At 44.8% G+C, this 26,987-nt stretch overlaps 1 protein-coding gene and 1 long non-coding RNA gene across 8 annotated transcripts; both read right to left on the bottom strand.

Moving 5' to 3' along the window:
- Window positions 1-8,449: 8,449 nt before the first annotated feature.
- Window positions 8,450-10,980, bottom strand: LOC130521579 (uncharacterized). Of its 2 annotated transcripts, XR_008949374.1 has the most exons (3): window positions 9,699-10,980; window positions 9,519-9,576; window positions 8,450-9,443 (listed from the first exon to the last, which is right to left on the bottom strand). It is a non-coding gene; the product is annotated as an uncharacterized LOC130521579 (long non-coding RNA). The 2 variants fall into 2 exon arrangements; XR_008949373.1 differs by having other exon boundaries at window positions 9,519-10,980.
- Window positions 10,981-13,053: 2,073 nt separating this feature from the next.
- LOC130521566 (AN1-type zinc finger protein 3-like) lies at window positions 13,054-26,875 on the bottom strand. Of its 6 annotated transcripts, XM_057025220.1 has the most exons (8): window positions 26,536-26,873; window positions 26,075-26,140; window positions 24,291-24,331; window positions 23,704-23,797; window positions 23,281-23,469; window positions 20,454-20,654; window positions 18,839-18,951; window positions 13,054-15,132 (listed from the first exon to the last, which is right to left on the bottom strand). In XM_057025220.1, the coding sequence occupies exons 5-8, from the start codon at window positions 23,381-23,383 to the stop codon at window positions 14,959-14,961; spliced, it is 591 nt and encodes a 196-aa protein (XP_056881200.1). In that variant the 5' UTR covers window positions 23,384-23,469; window positions 23,704-23,797; window positions 24,291-24,331; window positions 26,075-26,140; window positions 26,536-26,873; the 3' UTR covers window positions 13,054-14,958. The 6 variants fall into 6 exon arrangements, 5 of the variants coding, with proteins under 5 accessions (XP_056881200.1, XP_056881197.1, XP_056881199.1 ...); XM_057025217.1 differs by lacking the exon at window positions 23,704-23,797 and having other exon boundaries at window positions 26,536-26,875; XM_057025219.1 differs by lacking the exon at window positions 26,075-26,140.
- Between the last annotated feature and the right edge of the window lie 112 nt (window positions 26,876-26,987).

Consider the following 26,987-nt stretch of genomic DNA (forward strand, 5'->3'; position numbering starts at 1 on the left):
AGTAGACAGGTTGCTTGGAACACAACCCCCCCCCCCCCCCCCCCCCCCCCCCCCCCACACACACACACACACACGATCACACATGCGCAGGCGCAATCTGTCTCTTCTGTTCCACTGAAAAGGGTTTTTAACTTTCAAAAGTGACCACAAGGGGGCAGACTACAGCTACCACCTATCTGAATGGACATGGCGTCTGTGTGCAGAGACTAATGGGCGTCCTCTCTGTGGGCTCCTTGTATTTGTGGCCTCTATGGATGCACTGTGTGCAGCTGGACAGAATAGAAATACACAAAAAGTGTCCCCGTAAGGAGGGCATATAGTGTTTCAGAGCTTTGCTTTAAACAAGGCTGGTGGTTTGCTTTACAATGAGGGAAAAGGGAAGGAAGTAGTCCACATTTATTCATTTGGAAGAGCACAATAGAAAGATTGAAAATGAAAAAAGTAAAGAACAAAAAAAGTTTTCACAGTGAAAACATCCCAACCCAGATCATCCTTTTATGCAAAACCTGTAGAAAATTTTCCATTATTCTAATGTTTTTTGTACAGTTGGGTGACCAGGTATTTTGTTGCTGGTAATTCGGTGTTCTTAAAGAAATAATTCCACATTCTGCCCTTGAAGATCGGCTCCAAATTTACTCTGAAGAAATAAATGTTCATTCTAATTCCAGGAGACAACCCCAAGTTCGCGACCAAGTGTGAAGCGGCAGGGATATGGATCAGCACCTCCAAGTCAGAGTCTATGGTCCTCGCTCAGAAAAAGGTAGAGTGCCTTCTCCGGGTTGGGGAGGAGGTCCTGCCCCAGTTGGAGGACTTCAAGTATCTTGTTCACGAGTGAGGGTAGGATGGAACGTGAGATCAACAGGCGGACCAGAGTGGCATCAGCAGTGATGCGGGCGCTTAACCAATCCGTCAAGGTGAAGAAGGAGCTGAGCCGGACGGCAAAGCTCTCGATTTACCGGTCAATCTACGTCCCAATCCTCACCTTTGGTCATCAACATTGGGTGATGACCGAGAGAATGAGATCATGGATACAAGCGGCTGAAATGAGTTTCCTCCGCAGGGTGGCCGGGCTCAGCCTTAGAGATAGGGTGAGAAGCTCGGACATCCGGGAGGAGCTTGGAGTAGAACCGCTGCTTCTCCACATCGAGAGGAGTCATCTGGGGTGGCTTGGCCATCTGGCCAGGATGCCTTCCGGACGCCTCCCTTTAGAGGTGTTCCGGACAGGTCCCACCGGGAGGAGGCCTCGTGGCCGGCCCAGGACTAGGTGGAGAGATTACATCTCTCGCCTGGCTTAAGAGCGGCTGGGGGTCTTCCCGGAGGAGCTGATGGAAGTGGCCGGGGAGAGGGCTGTCTGGGCATCCCTCCTGAAGCTGCTGCCCCCGTGACCTGGATCCGGATAAGCGGGAGAAAACGAAACAAAATGAAAACCCCAAGCCAATGCACCATTAGACTCGGGTCTTGTGTTGTTGATTTGCTGACATCCTCATGTGGTTTGTGGCTGCTGTCCTGTCTAGTGACTGAAGTTCTGCATCACATGGTGGTTGTAGAGCTGTTGGCTTGATGGTTTATTTCACAGCAAATCATGCAGGCTGCACCATCACAGAGATTACTGTGCTGTTGTTCTACATATTTGTTGCTCTACAGGACACCAGAACATTGATCATCTGGTTTAAGCACAAATACTTTCCCACCAAGATTGTCAGGGATTGGAAGCAATATAACACAAAACAAGAGTCCCTGTAGGGCTGTCAAAGTTATGAAACTTCAACCTACTAACAACTGTTCCCACAGCAGCGTACAAACAATTTGGCACCTTAACAACCTCAAAATGTCTGACTGAAGACTGGATATTTAAATAGAAAATTTTGATACTTAATGTTGTAAATCTTACAATTTTACTATTTGCAGTGAGCAACAAACATTAAAGTCAATGCCGACCCTCAGTAATTACCCACCCGTCTCTGTCCAAATGAAGCTTTTGTTCAGAGTAAATAAAATAGTGGGAGCAGACTCAAGAATCTGTCGCCTCACTTCCTTCCTTTCCTTTTCGCTCCTCGTCCTGGGCCACTGCCAGCAGTCTTGGCATGTCTCACTGAGAGCGCATCATTGCTGCTTAAAGCAATGAATCTCAAAAGACAACATGTAGGAACAACCTTGGGTGGCAGCCACACACAAACACACAGATCCATCCCTCTAAATTAAACCGTGTTCTTCTTTTTTTTTAAAAGAAGGAGAGAAGGAGTGTGAGAAAAGCAGCAATTACAGTGGGTGAATGGCCAAGTGAACGCAGCACAGACACTGACAAAATAAACACCCTTCCTGCCAAATTAGCTCATTTGAATAGTGCACAGTCACAGTGAAACACTAGTCAACAGACAATGTGAGCGGGGATGCCTCATAGATGAAACTCGGTAGAACTGGTTGCTATGTTGACACATCTATTGACTTTTTCTTGTTCTGTTTTATATATTTTGGTTGTGCACTAAAATGTATCTGTGATTTGAACAGTCGTAACCTTACCACGGATAAATGTGGCTGTTTTAGATTAATCCTGTTGAACATTTACTGTTCAGATCTTTTGGATAATCATCAGGTATTCAGGTTTGTTAAGAATGAAGCGGCTCGTGAAATATGAGCGACATCTCATTTTATAACAAAGTCTGAAGTGTTTCTGTTGATATTGGTCTATCTGAAACAAAGCTGACTTCATGCGATGATCTGTTACTTTGTGGTCAGCGTGGTCGGGGCCAGGTACGGGTTAACAAAGCTCTGAGGATTCTGCATGTAGCTGCTCACTGAAACGTTTGCTGGATGGAGAAGACGGTCAGAGGAACCCAGACAGGTGCACCAGTGAGACGTCCTGTATTGATCCCAGTCATGCTTGTGATGCTAACACAGGGTCACAGTCTAATCAGGGTCACAGGGATGATTACTTAATCCAAGCGGTGTTCCAGCACACACACACACACACACACACACACAGGGTCTCCAATCAGCCTAATGCATGCATGCTGATCAGGTCTTTGTACTGAAACCAGAGTAACTGGAGTAAATCCACATCGACATGAAGAACGTCAGAGGGAGTCAAACCCAGCACCATCTCGCTAAGATGCGATTTTACAAACCACTGAACTATACAGTTATGTCATGAAACCGTTTCTCCCTGATATTAATATCAGCATCAACATCATGAACGTCTGATGCCGATGGAGTCATGTATTATCGCTCTTCTCTCTTCCTGTCGCTAAGTTTCAATGTCCAATTGTCCATAGCAGCTAAAGGACCACATTCTAATGTTTGCGACCCATCAGAGCATCGTTTGCTGTGATCCAATGTGCTCTGAGGTGAATTTTTTTGTTAAATTCTCTGTAATTGATGCTCCCATCAGTGTAATTTAATCAGAGCTCAAAGTATTGTATATCAGCACTGAACACCCCCACACAGAACCAGCTAAATGGACAGAAAAGATACACTTGAGACTGCCAGTTATTTAGGTGTGTTGGGGGAGCTTATAAAGAAAAGCAATATAAGTCCGTTAGGGCATAGATGAGCTAACAGGCCTCTCAACATGTCAATAACTGGGAAGGGAAGTGAATGAGCCGGAGTCCGACTCGCTGAAAAACGGCAGGGGCCTTTTAAAAGTGAATAACATGCTTGTCTTCACCGCCACCACTGAGCCACTTTGAGTTTGTGTAAATGGCAAACAGCTCATCCTGAACTCTGCAGCACTTCTTTGTCTGGAGTGGGGTTAGCAATGAATGTGTAGCATTTCATTTAAAAAATGCTAAACAATGTTTTTGTGAACCCATTTTAGTCCTCCAGTATTGTTCAATCAAGCAAAAAGAAGTGGTGCCAGTTTGGAAGAAAAAAAACATTTTATTGTAGGTGCTGGTAGCTCAGTCTGGCCTGAGAAGCAGAGGGTTGTCAGTTCAAGGCCCAGTTGTAGACAAAATTTGGAAGATGTAATGGTAGCAGGAGAGGTGCCACCTTCAGTAATGAGGTACTCTTAAGCAAAGTACTGAACCCCCCCTCCCCCAGAGGCTAACTGAGGGCCCTGTGAAGGGAGCTGTGGCTCCAGCACCCGCCCACCACCTCACAGGGGAACTGGCGGTCAACAAAAAAATCAGAAACAGTAGAAAGAGCTGATATTGTTTCAAAAGAGTGGATAATTGACAACTGGTTAAGTGTCTGTCACATTAATCTCTTGCACACGTCCAACATCAGGAGTGATCAGCATCAATCACAACCTACGTCCATAGTTGTTGAGCAGATTTGTGTGTTTTTTGTCAGAAGACGCAGGAAGCCAGCTGGTCTACCTCGACTTCTCCACGCCAGCACACACAAACATCTGCACATAAACACAAGCACCCACGCACACACACACCCACGAAAGGGTCATTTTTCATTGGGTAATTGGCGTCGAGGCACATTGCCCTTGGGATTCGATAATTCATAACCTCCTCCCATCCAATATCGGATGGCTCGTAGAAATGGGCTGAGACAAGAGGTGGTGGGGGTGGGGGGAGAGGGGGCATCATTAGAGAGGAGAGGCAATGGTGCTTATTGATTCCACCCCTTGGAGCCTCCTCACCATTTCATGTTTAAAACAAGGCCGATCCTCATTACCCAGGCAGACGCTACCACCCGATAAGGAAGAGAGGAGAGGTGGGAGGGGAAGATGAGACGAGGGAGGGAAAGAAGGAAGGATGGAAAAGGGTGTGAAAGGTGTGAGAAGCAGAAGAGAGGAGGGGGTGAGCTAATGGTGGGAACAATTAGGATGGGGGAGTCCAGCGTGTGTTGCTTTAATTCCTCACTTTGAGTGGTTTAAGTAATTACTGTCACACTTTAATGTGGGTAATGCAGTATTACTTGTTTAAATCTCTCTCCACCCCCTCCAGTGCCCCCCCTCACAGTGTGTAATAAGGCTAAAGAATTGACTCAAACACAGACTCCAAGCATCTGCCTCATAATTCTTAGTGCTATTATCCTCTCGTTGATGCTAATACACAAACTCCCCCATCTCCCTCCAGCCTCCCTCTGTGTTTGGCCATAGGCAAGCACTATCATTACCACAATTGTGAACTAATGTGTGCGTGTGTGTGTGTGTCCTTACTCTCTCCTTGACTCTTCCAGACTTTTTTATTGGACAGAGGTAATTTGCCAAGTCAAATTGCTGCAAACTCCAAAATAGGGAGATCAAATATCTCATTTCTTTAATTTTCCTTTTCCATCCATCCATCCATCCATTCTCTGCCGCTTATCCGGGGTCGGGTCGCGGGGGCAGCAGCCTAAGGAGAGAATCCCAGACTTCCCTCTCCCCAGCTACTTCCTCTAGCTCATCCGGAGGGATCCCCAGGCGTTCCCAGGCCAGTCGAGAGACATAGTCTCTCCAACGTGTCCTGGGTCTCCCCGGGGGTCTCTTACCGGAGGGACATGCCCTGAACACCTCACCAGGGAGGCGTCCAGGGGGCATCCTGACTAGATGCCCAAGCCACCCCATCTGGCTCCTCTCAACGCGGAGGAGCAGCGACTCTACTCCGAGCTCCTCCCGGATGGCAGAGCTTCTCACCCTATCTCTAAGGGAGAGCCCAGCCACCCTACGGAGGAAGCTCATTTCAGCCGCTTGTACCCGTGATCTTGTTCTTTCGGTCATTACCCAAAGCTGATGACCATAGGTGAGGGTAGGAACGAAGATCGACCGGTAAATCGAGAGCTTCGCCTTTCGGCTCAGCTCTCTCTTCACCACAACGGACCGGTGCAGAGCCCGCATTACTGTGGACGCCGCACCGATCCGCCTGTCGATCTCCCGCTCCATTCTTCCCTCACTCGTGAACAAGACCCCGAGGTACTTAAACTCCTCCACTTGGGGCAGGATCTCCTCCTTTACCCGGAGAAGGCACTCCACCTTTTTCCGGTTGAGAACCATGGCCTCGGATTTGGAGGTGCTGATTCTCATCCCAGCCGCTTCACAGGCGGCGGCGAACCGATCCAGTGATAGTTGGAGGTCACGGGCCGATGAAGCCAACAGGACCACATCATCCGCAAAAAGCAGAGACGCGATCCTGAGGTCACCAAACCGGATCCCCTCAACACCATGACTGCACCTAGAAATTCTGTCCATAAAAATTATGAACAGAATCGGTGACAAAGGGCAGCCCTGGCGGAGGCCAACCCTCACCGGAAACGAGTTCGACTTACTGCCAGCAATTCGGACCAAACTCTGGCACCGATCGTACAGGGAGCGGACAGCCCGTATCAGCGGGCCCGACACCCCATACTCTCGGAGGACCCCCCACAGACCCCCCGGGGGACACGGTCGAATGCTTTCTCCAAGTCCACAAAACACATGTGGACTGGTTGGGCAAACTCCCATGTACCCTCGAAGACCCTGCTGAGGGTGTAGAGCTGGTCCACTGTTCCACGCCCAGGACGAAAACCACATTGCTCCTCCTGAATCCGAGGTTCGACTATCCGGCGGACCCTCCTCTCCAGTACCCCTGAATAGACCTTGCCAGGGAGGCTGAGGAGTGTGATCCCCCTATAGTTGGAACACACCCTCCGGTCCCCCTTCTTAAAAAGAGGGACTACCACCCCGGTCTGCCAATCCAGCGGCACTGCCCCCGATGTCCACGCGATGTTGCAGAGTCGAGTCAACCACGACAGCCCTACAACATCCAGAGCCTTAAGGGACTCTGGGCGGATCTCATCCACCCCCGGGGCCTTGCCACCGAGGAGTTTTTAACTACCTCGGCAACTTCAGCCCCGGAGATACGAGAGCCCATCTCCAGGTCCCCGGGCCCTACTTCCTCACTGGAAGGCGTGTTGGTGGGATTGAGGAGGTCCTCGAAGTATTCCTTCCACCGATCCACAACATCCCGAGTTGAGGTCAGCAGCACACCATCACCACTATACACAGTGTTGACAGTGCACTGCTTCCCCCTCCTCCTCAGGCGCCGGATGGTGGTCCAGAACCTTTTCGAGGCCGTCCGAAAGTCGTTCTCCATGGCCTCACCGAACTCTTCCCATGCCCGAGTCTTTGCCTCGGCAACCGCCGTAGCTGCACTCCGCTTGGCACGCCGGTACCCATCTGCTGCCTCAGGAGTCCCACAGGCCAGTAAGGCCCGATACGACTCCTTCTTCAGCTTGACGGCATCCCTCACCGCTGGTGTCCACCAGCGGGTTCGGGCATTGCCACCACGACAGGCACCAACCACCTTGCGGCCACAGCACCGGTCAGCTGCCTTTTCCTTCCCTGATAAATATTTTTTTAATGTGCTGATCATTTTTGAGGTTCTGGTTGGAGTTTTGATGTGTTTGGAGGAATCTGTAGCACAAAGTCTCCCCAGTTGAGTGCTGTTATTTCAGTGGCACTAATCAAAGGGAGAAAAAGACAATCGTAAAACCTGTAGTGGTAGATGACAGTGCAATCGGTAACATCAGCCAATCCTCCCGAGAATGTGCCAATGAAGCTACGTTATTCTGTCAACAAGGCTCAGACTCCACCCGCAGGTGTTCGGTGGCACCTTTGCAGCTGATCCATTGAGACCTGAAGGTTGGGATCAGCTCAAACGTGTTTATCCAGAACATCTCACAGATGCTCGATGGGCTGAGATCTGGGTCAAGTCAAGACATCACTCAAACCTTTAGTTGCTCTCTCGAAACTGTTCCTGAAACACACATGAGCCCACTGAAAGAGGCCACAGAGAGCATCAGACCACCTCTGCTGACTGGCTGTGAAGGTTCTCAGCCATCATGGTAATTCTGGTAGTCTGGTAGAATCGTAGCAACTGGTCTATTTAACCTCTCATCCAAGAGGCTTCATCAGTTCTTACTGGTCTTCCATAAAGCATCCTGGCAAGCCTCTCTCTCTCACACACACAAACACACACACACACACTCACACACACACACACACACATACACAGGAGATCCATCAAACTAAGCCACTTTCCATTGCTCCATGATCCAGTTCAGTGGACCAACAAGGCTGAAGATTCAAGATTCTTATATGTCCTATCTTTATTGCCTCGAGCTCCAGTGTCACTATAACAGCAGTATAGGTAGAAACATGAAGAAGGTGCAAAATAGAAGCAGGTGTGCAGTGGTGGAGATGCTCTGGCCCAGTAAGAATTATTATGGTCTATACTGGACAATACATATTTATCATTAGAGTAGAAATAAGACTTGGGTCCAGGAATGTTTGTCTTACCATCCTCTCCCTCAAATGTCCAGTCCCTTCCGATCCAGGACAACAACAACACTGTTAAGTTTCAGAGTACAGCTCAGGTATAAAATAACCTTTAAAGTGTTAATCAAATTTCCATTTTCAAGATTGAAAGTTAGATCATCAGTAAGTGGTGCTTTCCTGCAGCCAGTGACATCAGCAGCTCTTTGGTTTCAGTTTACTCTGATGAGAAATGCAGTCAGGAAGTAAAACAATACTCTTAAGTGATGAGGTTTCTCTTTTATGGCCAAGAAGAAGCTTCCTACAGCAGCAAAACAGTTTCAAAATGGACAAATTAGCCTCAAGGACCGTGATCAGGAACAATTACTACATTTATCTTGAATGGAACAAGTCAAAGTAAGAAACACAAATGTCATTTGTGATTTTCAAGAGCAAAGCATCAAAGCACAGTTATTCATTCACAGTTATTCAGCAGGGCTCTTCTCACACTTTCATTCATGGGATGAACAAACATTTCATGAAACGCCCCTTTTCTCATGTGACAGTAGAGGTGTCTCACCTATCGAGTCATTATTGCGCACACACACACACACACACACACACACACACACACACACACACACACGATAAGCAAAGTAAAGGCCAGAACGTTCACCAAGCAGAATGCAGAGCGAATCATCAGCAGTCTGACACAGTGGCCCTCCTTCTCTGACCTCACAGATAAACCGCTGTTTCTGTATCAGCTAGTTTGAAGCGCAATCACGCCCCTGATGTTGCATGTCTGCTTCAACAGCAAATGCTGTGTGTGGCTCAGAGCTGGGCATGAATAAGTAATGTTTTGCCAATGATTTGTCCAGCGGGCGGATGTGCATTCCCATCTCTAGGATGTGGAGTTGCTACCCCCCATCCTCTTTGTGTCTGTGCTGCTTCCAGACTTTCTGTAAACTGCGTCCTTTGATGGTTGTCAAGCCGATGGAATCCTTGCGTGCACCATCAACCACGAACAGTCACAGAAATTGTCCTCCTTGATTATCACTGACTGATATGGGGCTGGTAATCACATTCTTTAGAATATAATCTGCATATAAATGTTGAGAAAATTCATTCAAATTCATTACAATCAGCATTTTATAGTGATGTTTGTATTCTCATAGTTTCATGATGGAGGTTTCCATGACACATATTCTCACCAGAAGTGTCTCAGTGCTCCTGTTAGCACTCATCACGAGGGAGTTTTCATCAACAAGACTCTCTGTGCCTGTGTGAGAAATGTCTTTGTTAGCAACAAGCTCTTGTTAGTTATGTTTTAAAAAAAAGAAATTGCACCACTTACTCATCTGCAGAAGTAATTACATGCTTGTCACATCCTGACTCCATCTGGCGTTGTTTAACTAACAACAGAGCAACATGTTTTGCAAAAAGCAGGAAGAAAGGCCATTGTGGTGGGTAAGCACCCACTCTGAATGTATGTACTGATCTTTAACAAACAGCATGCAATGAGGCGTTCACACACCATCCAGAGTAGAAAACCCAGGAGAAGCCTGCAGATGACACGGTCTGTTGAGCAGCTAAAAAACACAGATCAAAGGAAAGTATCAAAATATTTAAAACATCATTTGACTGTATTTTTGGCAATAAAGAAACTCTCCAAGCTAGAAATACAAATTCCAGACATGCTAAATTTGCCAGGTTACAATTCAGAAGCTAGCTAGAGCTTTTGTAAATTTTACAGTTATGAACATTGTTTTAAGATAACACGTTAGCAAACAACACAAAATCTGCTGAACATGTTTCCAGTTTTGAATATGGCTGAATATGTGTGAAAACCTTGTTTCACACAAAGAACTTACATTGTTATAATAAATGGAAGTGCAAAGACATGCGGGATAGTCACGGGGGGACCTGAGCGACAGCCTGAACCTGAGTCTTTGGCTCCAAATCCTACCAAATTGCAGCTACATCCAACAGCCGGAGGGCGGGTGAGGTCATTTAGCAGCCTAATCTCACCTACAACCAATAAACTCAAGACTCAAGTGTGAGTTTTAATCTAGTCAACCATCAACCACCCAACAAACAATAACCTGAAATATGTCATGATAGACAAACTCTAATAATGGTAATATATTGATTACATCTGTAACAATCCAGGAAAAAAGATCACAGCCACCACTTTAACAAGATATCATCATTTTGAGTGCATTATTACTCTCTTTGTAATAAAATAACCAGCTGATGCTGTTTTAGGGCAATTCCATCAAGCTCTATAAAAGCTGAATTTCCCTGCACTAGCCAGAAAAGAGTGAAGAACTGGAGACAGCGTGAACATTTAACTGGTCCGAAACCATCCAGGGGTCGTTGCTATGCTGTATAATTGTACGATCCATTAAATAAGCACGCGTCAGACGGAGCCCTCCCACTCAGGCGCTGAACAGCTACGGGGGAGCGATGAGAATCGACCGACACTTTCTATTTCTAATAGCATGCACATCTGTGACATCCCTTTCTCTAATTAGGACGGGAAAGAAGGAGAGATAAATCCAGAGGGAGCTGCTGTTGCTTTGAATGAGTTGTTGTCTACTTTAATAGGCTTTGTCTCTCTCTGGCCTGTAAATGATGTGGGCTCTGCAGAGCCCACGAACACTGCAGCTGTCTGCTGGAGGCTGAATTACTGACCAGAGATAGGTTTGTTTTTTTTTTTAAAAAAAAAAAACTCTTCATTTGTCTCACTTGAAGCATAAAGAATGCGTTACACGGGAGGTTGGTGTTATCCACCAAGTAAAAATTTGTTCAGGAGATAGCTGTGGTTGGAGAGGATCTAATGAAAGATGCATTCAGGACACAACACAGCTGACTCTGAAAGCAACCTGGATTCAATAATATGCAGCTTGGTGGTAGCCATGAAGACCACAAATGCCAATAAAACAGGTGAATAAATGAGGACTGATATTACTAAGAGAATATTTTCTCCAAGCAAGAAAGCAAATGAGACCTTTAAAATGAGTCTCATCCAAAAACTTGAATTCTGACAAATGGTATGTGTTTTTCTGATGAATTATTTGTGTATTTAAAGCTTTTCCTCCTAGAGTAATGTGTAGCTTGAAACATAAGCTGTTCAATGAAAACATATGTGAATAAAGGTGAAACTCATTTCTGTCCATCAGCCTTGTTTTCCCTCTTGCTTCTTTGTCTCACTTGACTCATCTGTACTGGACGTGACTCCTTCCGGCCTTTAGCTCATAACTTTGCCGAGTTTTCTGTTCATTGTGGATCTTTTTAATGAGATTGGTGGAAATATAACCACAGTTCAAAGTATCAGCTTCCATTAAATCAGTGGAAATGCCAAAACAAATACTGACCGTTTCGTGAAATACAAATGCAAATTTTCGTTCGCTGCATTTTTGTCAATTCATTGAGTGAATTACAGACTGTAGCAGTCCTGTAGTAGCTTAGTAGCAGCCCAATAGAGTCTACTGATCTATTGATTGAACCCATTTAGGTTTATGTTGTAAAGTGGAACAACTGCAGCACAGTAGCGGCCAGTTATGGCTGAAACGGTGGAAGACTCGCAGTGGGAGACGACCACAGCTGATGGAGCAAAGACACAATTTCCTAAGGCTGCAGGACATTGGGGTGATGGTAAGGGCAGTGAGAGCCATAAACATGGGGTAGGAGTGACAGCAGCATGGGGAGATGGGGGAAAAAGCCAAATAGTTAAAGCAACATCCAGAAGAGTCCAGAGCAATGCCCATTAATGGTGGACTGTGAAAGATTGTCTTTAGGAAAGACATGTTCATTTGTGAGACAGAAAAAATGAAATCAAGTTGTTTGGAGTAGCACAATTCCCTGGTATCTTTCCAGGAGCTAATATCACAGTGTTTTATCACCACATGTTTAACCAGATTTCAGTCATATAAAGACAAATAAACTGATGAGCTTAAGTTAATTCTACTGAACACCTCAGCGAGACATCAATGTCCAGCTCAGATGTGTGTGACCTCTCAAAAAATATGAAGGAAATCTGAAAATAAAAGGTTTCTGAATGATTACATCCCAGCTACAAATTTCTATGTAATTACTGGACATTTAAACACTGTAGAGCAGCTTGTGGATGCTGCTGACCTCGGTCCTGCACACGATTACCTCTTCTGTTGGACATACAGGCAGCAGAAGCAGAGAGGCTTCACAGCTTTTCTCCATTACTGGTTAAAAGCAGCCTTTCAAATCCCGGCTGACTATGCAGACATGGCAATGTGACAGTGGGCGTGCGAGCATGCGAGGGAGAGAGACTAGATCAAGGCACAGCAGCAGGTACAAACCCAGTTTTTCATTCATTTAGTTTCCAAGGTAACTTCCATCATGTGACAGTGAAGGCGACATGTCCACATAACAGGTTCACAAGACACCGTTCAAACATGGCTGTGTGGGCTCTAAAGATCACATCCTTGGCTTTCATATCTTCAAAGAGTGATTTTGTCTTATTTGCAAATACTTTGAGCGCCACTGAGAAGCAAGTGTTAGCCAATGAGGAGAACATCTATGCAAGCAACACATCCTGTTTTGAGGCCTTTGGAGCAGATAAAAGAGTCATCTTGAAAAAAAAAACATGAAAATTTGGTCTAGGGTTCGGGTTGGGGTTAAGGATAGGGGGTTAGGGGTAGGGTAAGGGGGTTAGGATTGGGGTTAGGGTCAGAGTTAGGGGGTCGGCTTAGGGTTAGGGTTTTCATGTTTCGACCCCCCCTGTTGTCTCCAGAGAACAAACTTTTTCATTGAAATTCAATACAATTTGAGACAGAAATCATACTGAAAACATGCAAGATCTCATAGTTAACCAATAACACACACACACACACACACACTCACTCACTCTCTCTCTCTCATTTCTGAAACTAAACCTGTATTACATTGTCTAGAATCATGGATCAATTTAGATAAATACATTTGCTGTCCTTCCTTCCTTACACACACACACACAAACACTCTCACACATTGCTAATCTGTTGGCACCGACTGCCTGTAATGTGATATCACAACAATTAGCAATTAGACACTGTACAGCAGTGGTACATTAAAATTATGTTTCTGTCTGCTCTCTCTGCAAATGTGATGGTGCTGGGTGTCACTGGGAAATTTTATCACTACTCTGGTAATGGAATTGGGGAGGCAGCTGGGAGGTGTCTGAGAGATTGTGTTGTCAGGGTTTCCTGACAGACGAGCTCAGCGTTGTCTTGCATCCTGGTCGGCCTCCCTCCTGCTCTTTCCATTTACTCTCTTTCATTCTAATGAGCTCTACAGGTTTGGAAGTTCACAAACAAGACGGCACAACAATTACATACAAATTTCAGCTCCATTTTCTGAGAAACACCATTCATTGTCAGAGTTGTAGGTGGAGTCTAGAGGCAGGAATAAGCCCTGGACAGGTCATTAGTTCATCACAGTACAGACATCACAGAGAGATGAAGAAACCAGTGAAAACTCAAACAGACAAAAGAAGACATAATTTAAACTAAGACTGACCTGAACCTTATCCCAGAACCACATAGTGTGAATACACAACCCGGTGAGTTCATTACTGTCCAAGAGGAAAAAAGCAATTCAATAAGTCATATGTAGTCTTGTGAATTTTAATGAAAACTTGTCAGTTGCAACCATACTTTGGGCGCAGATCATTAGCTTTACCCAAAGGTCTCTGCTTATAAAACTTATATAATAGAAGCAGTGTGTAAAGTCAGATCCAGACTCATATATGGTTCAACTCACCTTCAAACATGATGGTTTTCTTTCCAACACTCTGATGGTGAACCAGAGTAAAGGGACACAAATACAGAAAAAGTGTGTCTGAAGGCGAAGGGGTGGCAAATGGAAGTCTCTTGGAGCTCTGAAGGTAGAGGACTCTTGATATTGCGTGTGTGTGTGTGCGTGTGTCTGTGTGTCTGTGTGTGGCTGGTATCATCTCATACATCAATCACAGCTTTCATGCATGTTAGGACACAGAAATAATTGTGGTGACAGTTGCTGTTTGTTTCTCTTCCGCCTGTGCACGCCTACATGACACAGTACAGCGCCGCCTGAACTTTCGCTCTGTTTGACTTTAATGTGAACAGATCACAGAAGTGCTCACTCACAAAGATCTGTGCAGACATGACAGGTCTCTCCGAGCCGCTCTGACTGAAGCCACGTCTATCTGATACAAACCTGTCCGTATCCAAAAGTTTACTCTTATCAGCAAATTTTAGGGTGGTACACTGGTGTCAAAGGTGGTCACCAGACCCCTGTGGGATCTGGTTCAGCCTCGCGAGCTTTCTTAGTGGAGATTACATGTTCTCCCAGTGTTTTGGGCCTCCAGTTTCCTTCCACAGTCCAAAACCATAAACATCAGGTTGACTGGAGGTGACTCACTTTTGTGAGTGTAAGTGTCCTGTGATGGACTGGTGACTTGACCAGACTATATTCCTGTCATCCAGTGAGACTTTAGCTCTTCCTGCAATGTTCATCAGGAAACAGGAGCCATTATTGGCAAATGGAGAAATTTGATTTATTTTCACTCACAGATTTCCAACAATTTTGTGCTGCAATTATAAAATCCCAGTTTATCAGCTCCACATTTACCAGATAGAATGGGGAGCCTCTTATTACTGTTCATTTAGCCATAATTATCAGGATAACTGATTCACTTTTACTGAGGCACATAGAAGTTTAGGGGACTCAGAGATTATAACATTTCCCAAGAAGGGATGAAATGATAACATTCCAGAATACCACTTCTGGAATCTTTTTCAGGTCAGCTGTTTCTGCAGCTCCATTTCTTTTTGCTCTTTTCCTGAACTCAGGGTTGCGAGTGAGCATTTGCAGTTTGGGATCAACAAACAGTCTGACGGTGGTAACCAGCCTCTCAGAGCCCTGTGGTGAAGCGCCTTCACTGGATCCTGAGGCCCAGCAGCCTCACTGAACTGGAAAAAGAAAACAAGCTGTCATAACAACAATCTTCCAGCATGAAGAGGGCGGGAAACAGACATTTCCAGCTGATGATGGCTCGAGTGCAGTCAGTGATGCTGGATGATCCCTGGTGTCCTTACAGCTAGTTTCATTGGTTCTGAGCTGTTTAATGATGCGCTATAGAATTGTGCCTCATAGATTGTTGCTGCACACTTACACATTCATTTTTGTTTGATTTCCTGGGTAAAATATGATGAACGCAGCCTCCAACACGCTGTTGTTTATTTACAAACATATTTACCTTAACCTTGTATAAAATAAATAATTTTCCTGGACCATCGTTAGATATTTATATATAAATTATATATATCGTTATTATATTAAAACAAAAAAAATATTCACACCACCTTTTTCCATTTTCATATTTTTGAAAAAGCTCCAGGGAGCCACTAGGGTGGCGCTAAAGAGCCGCGGGTTGCCGACCCATGCCCTATACTATGGAAAATGCATCAAGTGGAATATGACATTTAAATGTCTCACATTAAAGGTTTGAGGAACCCTTACAAAAAGGTTCTATTAGAATCATTTTGTTCAGAAAGGAAAAGGGATTTACACTTTAGCCAGCTATTCAAACATCAGAAAGTTTGATAAAGAGGTCTAAATTTGAAAAGAGAAAATCCAAAGCTAATGTGATCTTGGGTATCAGTGAGGCGTGAAGCGGGCAGCCTGTCTCACTGCTTATTATTCTGCAGCTGTCAAAAGCTGCTTCTTCCCTCCAAACTGGATTTTAACCTCTGGGCCTTGAAAAGAGACCAGGAACGCTGGTGACAGAAGCTGAGCAGAACACTACAGCAGCGGTGACAGCCTGGCAACAGAGCTGGGGGGGATGAGAGAGAAGGAGGAAACAGAGCAGGAAGAAGGAAGAGGTAGAGGTGGAGGATGGGGCAAGGAAGAGAAGGAAGAAGACAAGGAGAGGAAGATGAGAAGGAAGAGAATGAGGGTGAGAAGAGGGAGTAAGAAGAAGAGGAGGGGCAGAAGGAGGAGGTAGAGAGGTGGGGGATGACAGAAATATTTCTCTCAGCTGCAGTACTACTGCTGAGAAAAGTTTTTTATTTCAGTATGGTGTAGGGATTGTAACCAAAAGGTTCTCTCACTATCAATGACCAGATCAGTCAGATCAACACAACTGCAAATCTGTTCATAATAAACGATCGTTTCATTCCTTCAATCATTTATTGTCAGATGCTCCACCAGCTCCCTTCATGTTGTTGTCGGCTGCTTCCTGAAAGGTCACATGGGGTGTGTGTGTGTTGGTGGGGATCCTGTTCAGCTGTCAGTATTGCGAGGTTATGAGATTGTATCTTCAAGCATCAGCGGTAATTTCCTCTTAAGCCCTCCCCATGTCAGCAGCACCTGTTTCCGTCATTTTGTGTCAGGTAACAATGAGCAGATTAACCACGGCATCTTTGTGATGGTTGTCAGCGAGTATCGATGATCTGCACCGACAGTGGGGGGCACCAATTCTGTCAGCTCACCGGTCCCCTAAAACGTGTGTGGATGTCCATCAACGGTATATTTGTTAGTCTGCACTAAAATTAGAAACAAGAGTCTTCTTTTTTTAACCCATCTGGTTAAAAACAAGAGCAAACTCATCCAAGGAGCAACACAGAGACGGAGGGGCTGAAGTGGCATCAAAGGTGCACACGGCTCCTGCAGCAAAATCCAATATAAGGTTGCCGCATGTAACCGGTGTCAGCCAGTGGAGGTGGACAGAGTGGCAGGCTTCCTCGTTTGTCGAGCAGTAAGGAGATTACTTTACACTGGCCACATCTTATCCCTTTAAATCCCTCTCTGGAATAAGAGGCCTCCAGCAAATACTGATCTCATGCTCCTTATTGCGCCCCGATCCTGGCTACGCACCTCAGTTTGTGTGTCGGGAAATAACGGAGTAAAAAAAAGATATGCTGATGATCAAAACAAAAGAAGAGCTTTAAATCCCAGGCTCAACAAGACTGAAAAAAAAATAACAATGTTTAAGCAAGAAAATGTGTCCAGTTCAATGGAAATAGCATTAGGAACATTTACACAGGGATTTATGATGCTCAGAAAAATAGAAGTCATTTATCCAAATTACTCTGATATTCTTTTATTCAATATTCAAAAGTCTTAATTGTAAGTTAATCTTTTCTGTTTAGACCACATTGTACGAATCTATTACCAGCAGAGACATTGGACTCTGGCTGGTGCTTGTCCAGAAGACGTTGTTCTTTTCAAACACGTATCAGAGCAGCCGGCCCACAAGATGCTTTCTGCCATCAGGAGCCTCTTTAGTTAAAATTCCCCAGTAGTGGGCAAACATGTTCTCACAGACTGATTCATCCACTAAATGAGAGTAGTTTGATAGCAGCCCCCCGGGGGCAATAGAGGCATTTATAGTGTAGCACTAAAATACTGCCAAGATGTTCAGACATGACAGCGAGCCAGCAACAGTGTTGGATTTGTCTCAGATGCTGCCGCTAACACAGCAAATACATCAGTGGCTAAAGAGCAAAATGTGTATTTTACACAACATTTATTTCCTCTGGACCAACAGACATGTGGCTGTTTACAGTTTATTCTTTCCCAGTAAAAGAAGCATGGGTAAATTGCTCACTGCTCATCTTTAATGAAAGATCAACGCATTAGCAATCATCAACTAAACTTTAAGCAGAGGCAAAATAACAGGGTTAAACAAGGTTAGGGTGTAAAATAATCATAATTCACTTTCTTCTGTCAACCATCCACCAGGAAAAAGGTTTTATGTGCTGACTTTCCTTTTAACAGAACGGCTCACCTTTCAAGCCTCTTCTGTAAGACAGATGGAGGTGGAGACAGGGACAATGTGGTTGAAATAAGGAGGAATAGAGGAATCAATAAGGTAAAGATGAGAAGCAGAAAGTGAAAGTCACTATGTGGGCACAGCTGGAAATGAAAACACTAAATGGGGTAATATTAAAGTAATGGTAAAAGGAGTGGGAAAAAACAAACACAATGAAATTTCAGAGGTGGTGAGTGAAGAGATGAAATTAAAGCCTATGAAATAATGAGAAACCACAACAAACATTTATCTTGTGCAGAAATCTCAGAAAGTTGACGTGCAGGAGCAGTGTTTGCTCGCAGCAAGTTGTGCTCAGTGTGGCCACAAAAATCAGCTCCTGTTAAAGTCTCACGCACACCAGAAGCTCGTCTCTGAACAGAGAGATGAGGTGGAACCGTCTCTGGTGTAAAGAGAACATCAGCCCAGCCCCAACAGCTTTAATTAAACCCACAAATAAAAAACGTCACTCAAACGGACAAAAGCAGAAGGTGTGATGGAGACTGGGTGAGATATAAAAACCCTGAGGTGGTTGATTAACAGGGATTGTGTTGCTAAAAGTCTCAGGGTGGAGGTACGGCGGCATTCGCGCTCAGCACAGAGCACAAACCTGCTGCCAGGTTTGGAGGTAAAGAATAGCAGTAAAGCAAACATTGCACATCTTCCTCAACCCTGTCCGCTCCCTCCTCATTATCGCATTATGAGGTAAAGTGTGGAGTTTTTGCAGTCAACAGTTGTTGCAGTCAACAAGTGAAGAAACTTGCTGTTTACTCTCCTGCCCAGTTAGACTGGAGACCTGTATCCAAAAAGGAGAGCGAAGATGCTCAGGAGAACTCTTCGCCGATGCGCTGGCAGGATCGGCCCACCTTGCGTCTAAGCTTCACCACCTTCTGGACAGCTTCCTGGCGGCCGTGGCCCAGGTGGTCAAACAGGCAGCCATGTAGTTCTGGAAGCCGGTGAAGAGAGCAGAACACAAACCCTGAAGGGGAGGAGAGGCGATACATAAATGGCCACATTCAGCTTGTTGGCTTTTTCAGTCAGTGAAGGCGGCATCAGCGGCATCATCACTGACTGGCTGTCCACACTGACCCACTCAAGCAAAGGCCTCGTCAGTGGAGGAGGCTCAAAGAAGCTCATTAGCTCTCAGCGCCTCAGATTCATTAATTCTGCTAATAACACCGCTGGCATCCACTGGTGATTTAAAACCCAGTCTGACAGCTGCTTTCTGTGCAATTAACATTTGTGTAATTACAGTGAGAACAATTGGAGAGGAAGGCAGAAGAGTGAGAGAACGTTTAAGGTTTCTCAGCGGATGCCAACAGTGACAAAAGCTAAATGTTTCCTTTGATACGCTAGAAATGAGACCCATTATTCTGGGGTTTGAGAAGGCCTCGGGGTAGCAGACACCAAGCCACCACAACGTTAACATTTCTGAAATAAGAGGTTAGCGGAGAAAAGGAAAACAGAAATTCTTTCTGCAGAACGAACGACCTGATTCTGTGTTTTCAGGTGGATTTGATTCAGCTCATTGTAACAGGTAAACCGGGTCCATTATGGTGATTAAACTTAAAATAGCTTATTTTCACAGGCCTGGCAAAGAGAGCAGCAGAATGTTTCACCTCCTTCATCAACCATCTTCATTACAAAGTCTGGTTACAATTTCATATTCTCTAAGATGTCTCAATGAATTACAACTTAATGATTATCAAGCAAAGTTATTTTGGTTTTATGATCCTACCTTGCGCCAATCCATTCAGTGATCGATTACAAACCTCAAGCATAACCGTCCAGGACATTTACTGAAGAATTCATTTAATAAACAATAAATTAACTTTGAGAGTGAAGGACGAGGCAAAGTGCCAGACAGTCATTCTTCATTACAGAGGACAACCTGCACGATTTAATTAGCTTTACTTTCCTGCGTCTTTCCTGTGTCAGACCTACAGGTTGAATGATTAAAACAGCGAATATGTGGAGAAACAGTCTGGCCTCACTCTGCAATTTGATCTGAAGTTGTTCTACAAAAGTAGGGCAGAATTGATCTGCAATCTTTAAAAGATATCGCAGCTCCAACTTCTCCTATGTGTATAAAAGGTTTACCATGTTTTAAGGATGGATGCATCACTTATTAAACAGAACCTGTAGGAAAACAAAGAAGGGAGTCAATTTACGATTTAAAATGTTTTTTAAGCGGATGGCCTTTAAGCACTGAAGAGCTGTGACTTTATAAGTACTTTAATCTATATGCTAACAAGCAGAGTATTGGTTTAAATTGCGTTAGTGTTGGTAATGAGCTGGTGTTTTATGTGTAATGTGAAATGCTCAGCCGTTCTGCAACAACCCCGAGGTTTGCAAACACACTCTGATCATTGATACATCTGACAAGGGAGGGAATGAACGTGGTTAGAGGCCAACTTCTGCCAAATCAGAGGAAAAGCACCATGGATGTGCCAATGTCCGTGTAAAGCTGCATCCACGTACCACAGCGGCACGAACCCATCTCTTGCTGCACCAGCTCCAGCTTGGTTCGGCAGAAATGGCAGCGTCTGCGGCTCCGCTGTTTAGCGCTGCTGCAGGACGGTGATAATGCAGTGAAAGACGATAGTGATGAGGACTCTTCATCCTCTGGCACTTCTCTCAATCTTGCCCGCTTGTTGGGTAAAAGGTCACTTTCCGGAGACACTAGAAACCATATGAAGAGAAGACAAAGACTGACTTGATAAGGTGTGAGACAGTATTTAGCATATGTAGAAGCAGGGCTGTGGGTCTGAACAGATGCAGTACATTACACCAGTGTGCTGAAGTGCACAAGAGAACTGACACCACAAGTAAAACATACAGCTGAATAATGGACCACCATCCCTTTTATTTTCAAATTACCAAGATTTGTTTAGAGGCCAGACATGCATAAACCTCCACAGGTGGAATATTTCCTGACCGCGAGCAGCTTCAACGTGAGAGAACAGATAACACAATCGACCTTGGTGCTTTGCCAATGTTAAATTAAGTTCAACCCTGCATCCGAAACGAGAGGAGCCGATCAGAGAGGATCAGTTGGCTGGAATTTCAACTCAGCTCTTCTCATCAATCCTGCGGAGTTTTCCCTCACAAATGCTGATCAGCGCTCAATAAATCTCAGAGATCTGGGCCGAGCCGAGCAGCCAGATCCCTGCAGCCTGACCATCGATCCCATTATATGGTAGAGAATGCACGTGCCTGTACATGTTCAAATGCACAATGAGGAACAGGCAAAAAACACTCTAAATTAAAGCTAATTTACACATAAATCATGTCAGCTGCAGCACTTTGTAGATCTAAGGTGGGCTTGTGAGTCTGATTCCTGATCAGCGCGTTCACACACCTGATCCGGTCTATTCTACACTCACACTTGATCTGTCGGCAGAACAAAAACACATAAAACAGAAACAAGTTCAATGCTGGCTCTGCCTTTACAGCAGTGGGGTGGATGAGGGCCTGGGGGGTGCAGCCGTGTCAGCAGCCTGACCGGAGACCACACAGGATGACAAGACCCAAAAGTCCAAAACATTCTTGTTTTTCATGTGCAGCCCGACAAAGTCTGTTTCATATTTTGGCCACATATAACCCTCAATGGACTCACGTTCTGGTTCTGCAAAGACACAGATGTTTGCAGCTGCAGGCAGAACAGCAACCACATCCTCACACCAAACAAGGTGTATTCTCCTTTCACGTCTGAACCTCCCGAGTTGCTGCTTTCCTCACTTCCCAGGCTGGAGGACTAAATTATGAACCTTGATATTTCTGGATCACTTCAATGATTATGCTTCTCCTTTCAAATAAAGGTTGTATTGGAATAAAAACAAATGACTAAAAGATTTCATTGAGATAACAGTTACAAATGTGAAGGAATCAAACCCTTGAAGCTCTGCTAAGTCAGTGTGGATAGAGTCTTCAAAACAAACTAATTCTTCTATTCGAACCCCACAAACTGACAGCTGACTGACAAATCTGACCACTGTAGCTGCTTATGGTGCCAAAACCGGTTTACTAAAACTTTAACATTTCTCTATTTCTGTGTACAGTTAGAAAAGATGAGATATTATATTTGGACAGACAGAATGAAGAATCAGGCCGTGTCCCTGGTGCCGGGGAGAGGACAGTGCTGATAGATTTTAAACTCAAGTGCTCAGCTCCTTCCTCTGTCGTCCCTTTGAAGGACTCCCACGTGTAACGAGTATTTTCATTGACGATCTCTTCTTCCCATAAAATATCTGTCCGGGTGCTTATTTTAACCATCAGATCCTCCGGTGCGTTCAGGAACTTCACATCACTGAAATATTGAGTTGGCTGGATTTCCGGACATTTCAAAGCGGTCACAGCAATCGGTGTGTTAATGTGATTTCTTATGATTAGATAACTGCCATTATCTGCTAAAGCTTATTGCATTACGCTGTTTACATGATCACTTGAATAATCAGATTAGAGGATAATGATCAGATTTTCATGGTCACATAAAGGGCTCACTCAAACACTCGCTGACAAATGTTGTCAACCCTCAAACAAACGTACCAACATTACCGCCGAGGTTTCACTCTGATCTCCAGGCTGGCTTTCTCGTGCTGCAGGAGGCTCCTCAGTTCTCTGATCAGCGTAGCATCAATGGAAACCTTTTGTGACTCAATTATCTGTCTGATGCTGAACTCTTTAAATGGTTTTCTGATGAAACTTCCTTTGATTCCTTCTCAGCCGTCATCTTGACCTCGGGGGTGCTTGCGGTCACTTCTCCCATACATGGAGCCATTGCTCTAATGACGAGAAATGTGGTTTAACTCATCCCTGTGCGCAAATCTTTGATCGGAGATCAAACAGCGAGAAGCAGTCGGCCACTGGTCCAAAACACACCATCACGTTGATTTTGGTGAATGGTTCAAAATGTCCGTTTGGCGTATCTTAGGTCCACCTTCACCACTCCACACTTGAGCCCTGGAGTGCTCTGTGGCTTTTTAATCTTGTTAGCATTAGGTCCATTCCCCACCCACACTTGCCCTGAAGATTGCATGAAGGTTTTTGAATTCACTTACAAAGATCAAATTATTCTCCCACCATGTTATTTTCAGGTTGGGTCTCACTCCAGTACAAACGGTTTGTTTAGCCTTTTTCCTGTTTCTTTTCTGCTTGATCATTTAAGTGTTTAGCTGGTGATATACAAATCGTACTCCTTCTGCTTATATGAGTTGAAATGCGAATGTTAATTCTTATATCATGTGCTGTATATGTTCAGGCCTGTAGACACAGTTAATCAGAACCCATTCTTGACAGGTGAACTCACCAGCGTGAGGAGGGAACGATGCTGCTCTCACTTGCACTGGCAGCAGGTGTCCTGTTGTGCTGAGTGACTGACGAATGCTGCCGTCTGTCTCATTGCAGTACATATCTGTTTGGCTGCAGTTTGACGAGTTCTTTGGTGAACAATCTTTACTGTCGTCAACGTCATCCTCCGGTTGTTTCTTCTGAACATCTATGGGAAAAACAGGTCAGATGGAGAGACGTTACAGCTGTGACAGTAGCTGTGTTACAGAGAACACCTGTAATGCACAGTTCTGCTCATTACGGTAATTGTATTGTTCTTCACACTGTGTGAAATGGTTTGATAAAAGATGAGGGAGACGTTCAGAGCTCACAGGTTAATATGAAGACAAATCAGATTTCAGAAAATAACAGTTATTGTTGCAATATGAATCCAAATTTTCACCAGATGCAGCCTTGAGACATCATGTGTATACTGCTGCTTTGGTCCATCACACACGGCTTCAGTTCCCACCAGCAGCTTGTCAGTGGTGGAGCATCTGAGGAGCGGAGCATTCATTTACTTCTGGATTTGGTCATTTTTTGGGGTCATTTTCTGCTTTAATTTTGGGTTTCCATCATTCCTACATAGTCTAAATAATTACACAGTTTCCCTTTTCTATTTTTGATATTTGGTTTTAGGTGTTTTATTTTAAAAATTGGCCAGATTCACTGTAAATTTTTTGTCAGGGGTTCCTGTCTGGTGGACTTTGGGTGGCGTGTGTCAAAAACAGACTCCATGTATATTCTCCACACAGAGAAGCACTGAGATGCTTCAGGGACAGAGCTAATTGGTGCCACCGTGCTCCTAGCAGAAACACAAACACTGCCTAGCATGAACGAGGATCAGCTCCAGCAGCCGTGACGTAGCACTAACAAGGCTAACAATGTGCCCGGTGGAAATTTGGGGAAGCACAAGTCGGTCCTGGCCAAGACCGGTCCCATCTCATGTAAATTTAAAACAAGCAAGAGCACAAACATACAACAACATACCTGCAAAACATTTGGAGCAGAGATTCATAGTTTTGCTTGAGCTGAGGAAACAATAAGAAAGAAAAAGGCAAATATGTTAAAAGTCCCACTCCAGCATCAGATTAAACATTTACAAATTTATTTTCCAGCATTATTTCATTCATGGAAAACTTAAAATCTGCTTTCAAAAGGATTGGATGCTTCTCTGAGCACATCCTAGAATAAAAGCACACCTGAGCAGACAGGTTAGCCATTTGCAGCCAAACATGTTAAATTAATAAAAACGTGGGTTTGGCTGCCTCTGGTTTTCCAGTGAGAGGACTCTTCATTTCCCCCCCTCCTGCACCCCGAGCGTGTCGGTCACCCATCACACACATTCTTTTAGTTTAGGTGTTTCTCTGGCTAAAGTTGTCCTCGCGGTGTCTTGGAGACAGAAAAGCGAATGGAATCTAATGCAGAAAAGAAGCACTCAGTAGCCAGATTCCTCCAATCAAAAGAGGAAATGAAATCTCAGATGACTTGGAAGGAAAGGTGAAAACATCAGTACGCTGTCTATAGTTTCAGGAGAGTTAAGGCAATCTGGATATCATAGAAGGTCTCCTGCTGTTTCACTGAACACCTGAAAATAAATGACGGTTATTCAGACGGTGAAAAAGATTTCTTGTTATTAGAGCCTGATATTCTCCCACAAATGACTACAGCTCAATTAACCATTAGACTGTGGTTTGTCTGTCTGGAATAGAGTTGCAGAGAAAAGCTAATCTGTGTTATGGCAGAAGGTTGTTTAACACTTTTCTCGATGATATCCTGTCCTGGTTTTTGCCAGTGGCCATCTAAAATTGTTCCACTCAGGATGTAACAGCACATTTATCAATCACTATCTGATGTTATGTCACCGAAAGCAAACCTGCACAAATGCACAAAGCAGTCATAAAAAAACAAAAAACAAATCATCAACTTCATCTGAAGTCGCTCCAGGGTTTCCATGAAAGGGGAGGAGATGTGACCATCACAGACATGACATGTTGGCAGCAGGAGGGAGGGTCCAAAACAAAAGCATCATAATCTTATTAGATCGAACCAAAGATGTCAAATACAGACGTCAAAGCCATGAACCAGATCAGAGATCCCAGCTGCAGCTGAGAAATGGAGGAGGCCCTCAGCATGTGAAGGAAGCCACTGCCAACCAGTCTGCAGTTGAAACCTTTACCCATCCACCCCTGAATCACCGCTATCCTCACTGTTCACCAAAATGACAAGCGAAATCCAATTGTTGCTGCGGACAAAACGTCCTACATGGGAACAGTAATATGATTACCAGCACCACAGTCCAGACAAAATACAAGCTGGGCCAGTCAGTGAAACTCCAATTGAGATCAGCTACAACTTTAGTACTTCGGCCACTTAAATGTGGCTAAAGAACATGGACAATGGAGTGCAAACACAACGCAAAGGAAAAAAGGACATTTACATTATTTAACAGCTAAAGATAGATCCATACTGCCACGTACGTATGTCAACTGAACCCTGAATACAATGACTAATGCACTAATGTGTTGTCAGCGTGCGTTGACAGCAGGTGTGTTGATAGAGCGTCTGTGATCTGAGAGCATGTGTGTGATGTGTGTGTTGATAATGCTTGTATGTTGAGAGTGTGGGTGTGTGTGTGTGTGTGATTTGTATGTATGTGTGTGTTGAGAGCATGTGTGTGTTGACAGCATGTGTGTGTATGTGAGAATGCGGGTGTTGATGTGTGTGTTGACAGCATGTGATTGTGTTTGAGAGTGTGTGTTGATCCTGAACACCTGACGATGACATCTTTCTGACAAAGGTGACCAGGTCACGTGACAATCTGTGGAAAGCCTTCAAACCTGTAAAAGATTAAATGATACCTTTAAACCTTCAGCTTCCAGTCCGAGCACCAGTATTGGCAAATCTGTGGCTCAACAAGCCCGCTTGTTTCCCTTCTTTTCTCCAGTTTATACATTAGTTGAGTAAGTCCTCGATATAATAACAAGCCGATTAATACTGTGCTTTATTTGTGAAGGGAAACCAAAATTGCCACATTGATTTAAAGTTGTCTTATTACATTAAGGCCCTTGATCACACACGCGTCCGTACACGTTTTCTTGGTGGGCTGGTGTTAGCAGCAGCTAATGCTACAAAACAATGGGGAGTTCGCGATGCTAGCGGCTGCTTGGCTAGCTATTGTCAGACGAGAAAACGCATCTACAGTTGCACCTCATAGGAATTTGGTGTAACTTACCCCCAGAAACCACAGGGGCATCGAGGAGGGAGGACGTTGATGTTACTCGGAGGCTTGCTGCCTTCGCTCCCTGTGTCCCCCATGTCGGTCGTCCGTGTGCCGCTTTGCAGTCGCAGGTGAATCCGGGGATGGAACGAGGGCCTTTTTATGATCTGCTGTCTGAGTGAAGTACAGTCATTCAGTTTCAGTCGCTGATCAACAGTCTGACGACGCCAACGCCACTGTTGTTACTGTCCGCACGAACGGTGGAAGGTGACGGCGGAGCCAGCAGAAGCTCCAGGGGGCTCCTGGAGAGCTGCGCCGGAGTGAACCAACAGCAGAGAGGGGGGGGGGGGGGGCTGCTGCCGACAGGGGGTCCATAAATAAGCTCGCTGTCGTGTTGAACACAAACCAGCAAATGAATAAATAATAACACTGAGGGAAATGCAGGAGTAGTAGATGTAACTGAGTAT

The sequence above is a fragment of the Takifugu flavidus genome, chromosome 2 (assembly GCF_003711565.1).
Source record: "Takifugu flavidus isolate HTHZ2018 chromosome 2, ASM371156v2, whole genome shotgun sequence".
Lineage (NCBI taxonomy): Eukaryota > Metazoa > Chordata > Actinopteri > Tetraodontiformes > Tetraodontidae > Takifugu > Takifugu flavidus.

Bases quoted from the DNA above. Each gene is read 5' to 3' on its own strand.
- LOC130521566 (XM_057025216.1), bottom strand. From the start codon at position 26,618: ATGGGGGACACAGGGAGCGAAGGCAGCAAGCCTCCGAGTAACATCAAC. The intron at 24,332-26,535 runs GTAAGTTACACC...TTGTTTCCTCAG, and splicing joins TGCCCCTGTGGTTTCTGGGG to CTCAAGCAAAACTATGAATC. The intron at 18,952-20,453 runs GTACGTGGATGC...CCTCCCCTTCAG, and splicing joins GATGGGTTCGTGCCGCTGTG to GGTTTGTGTTCTGCTCTCTT.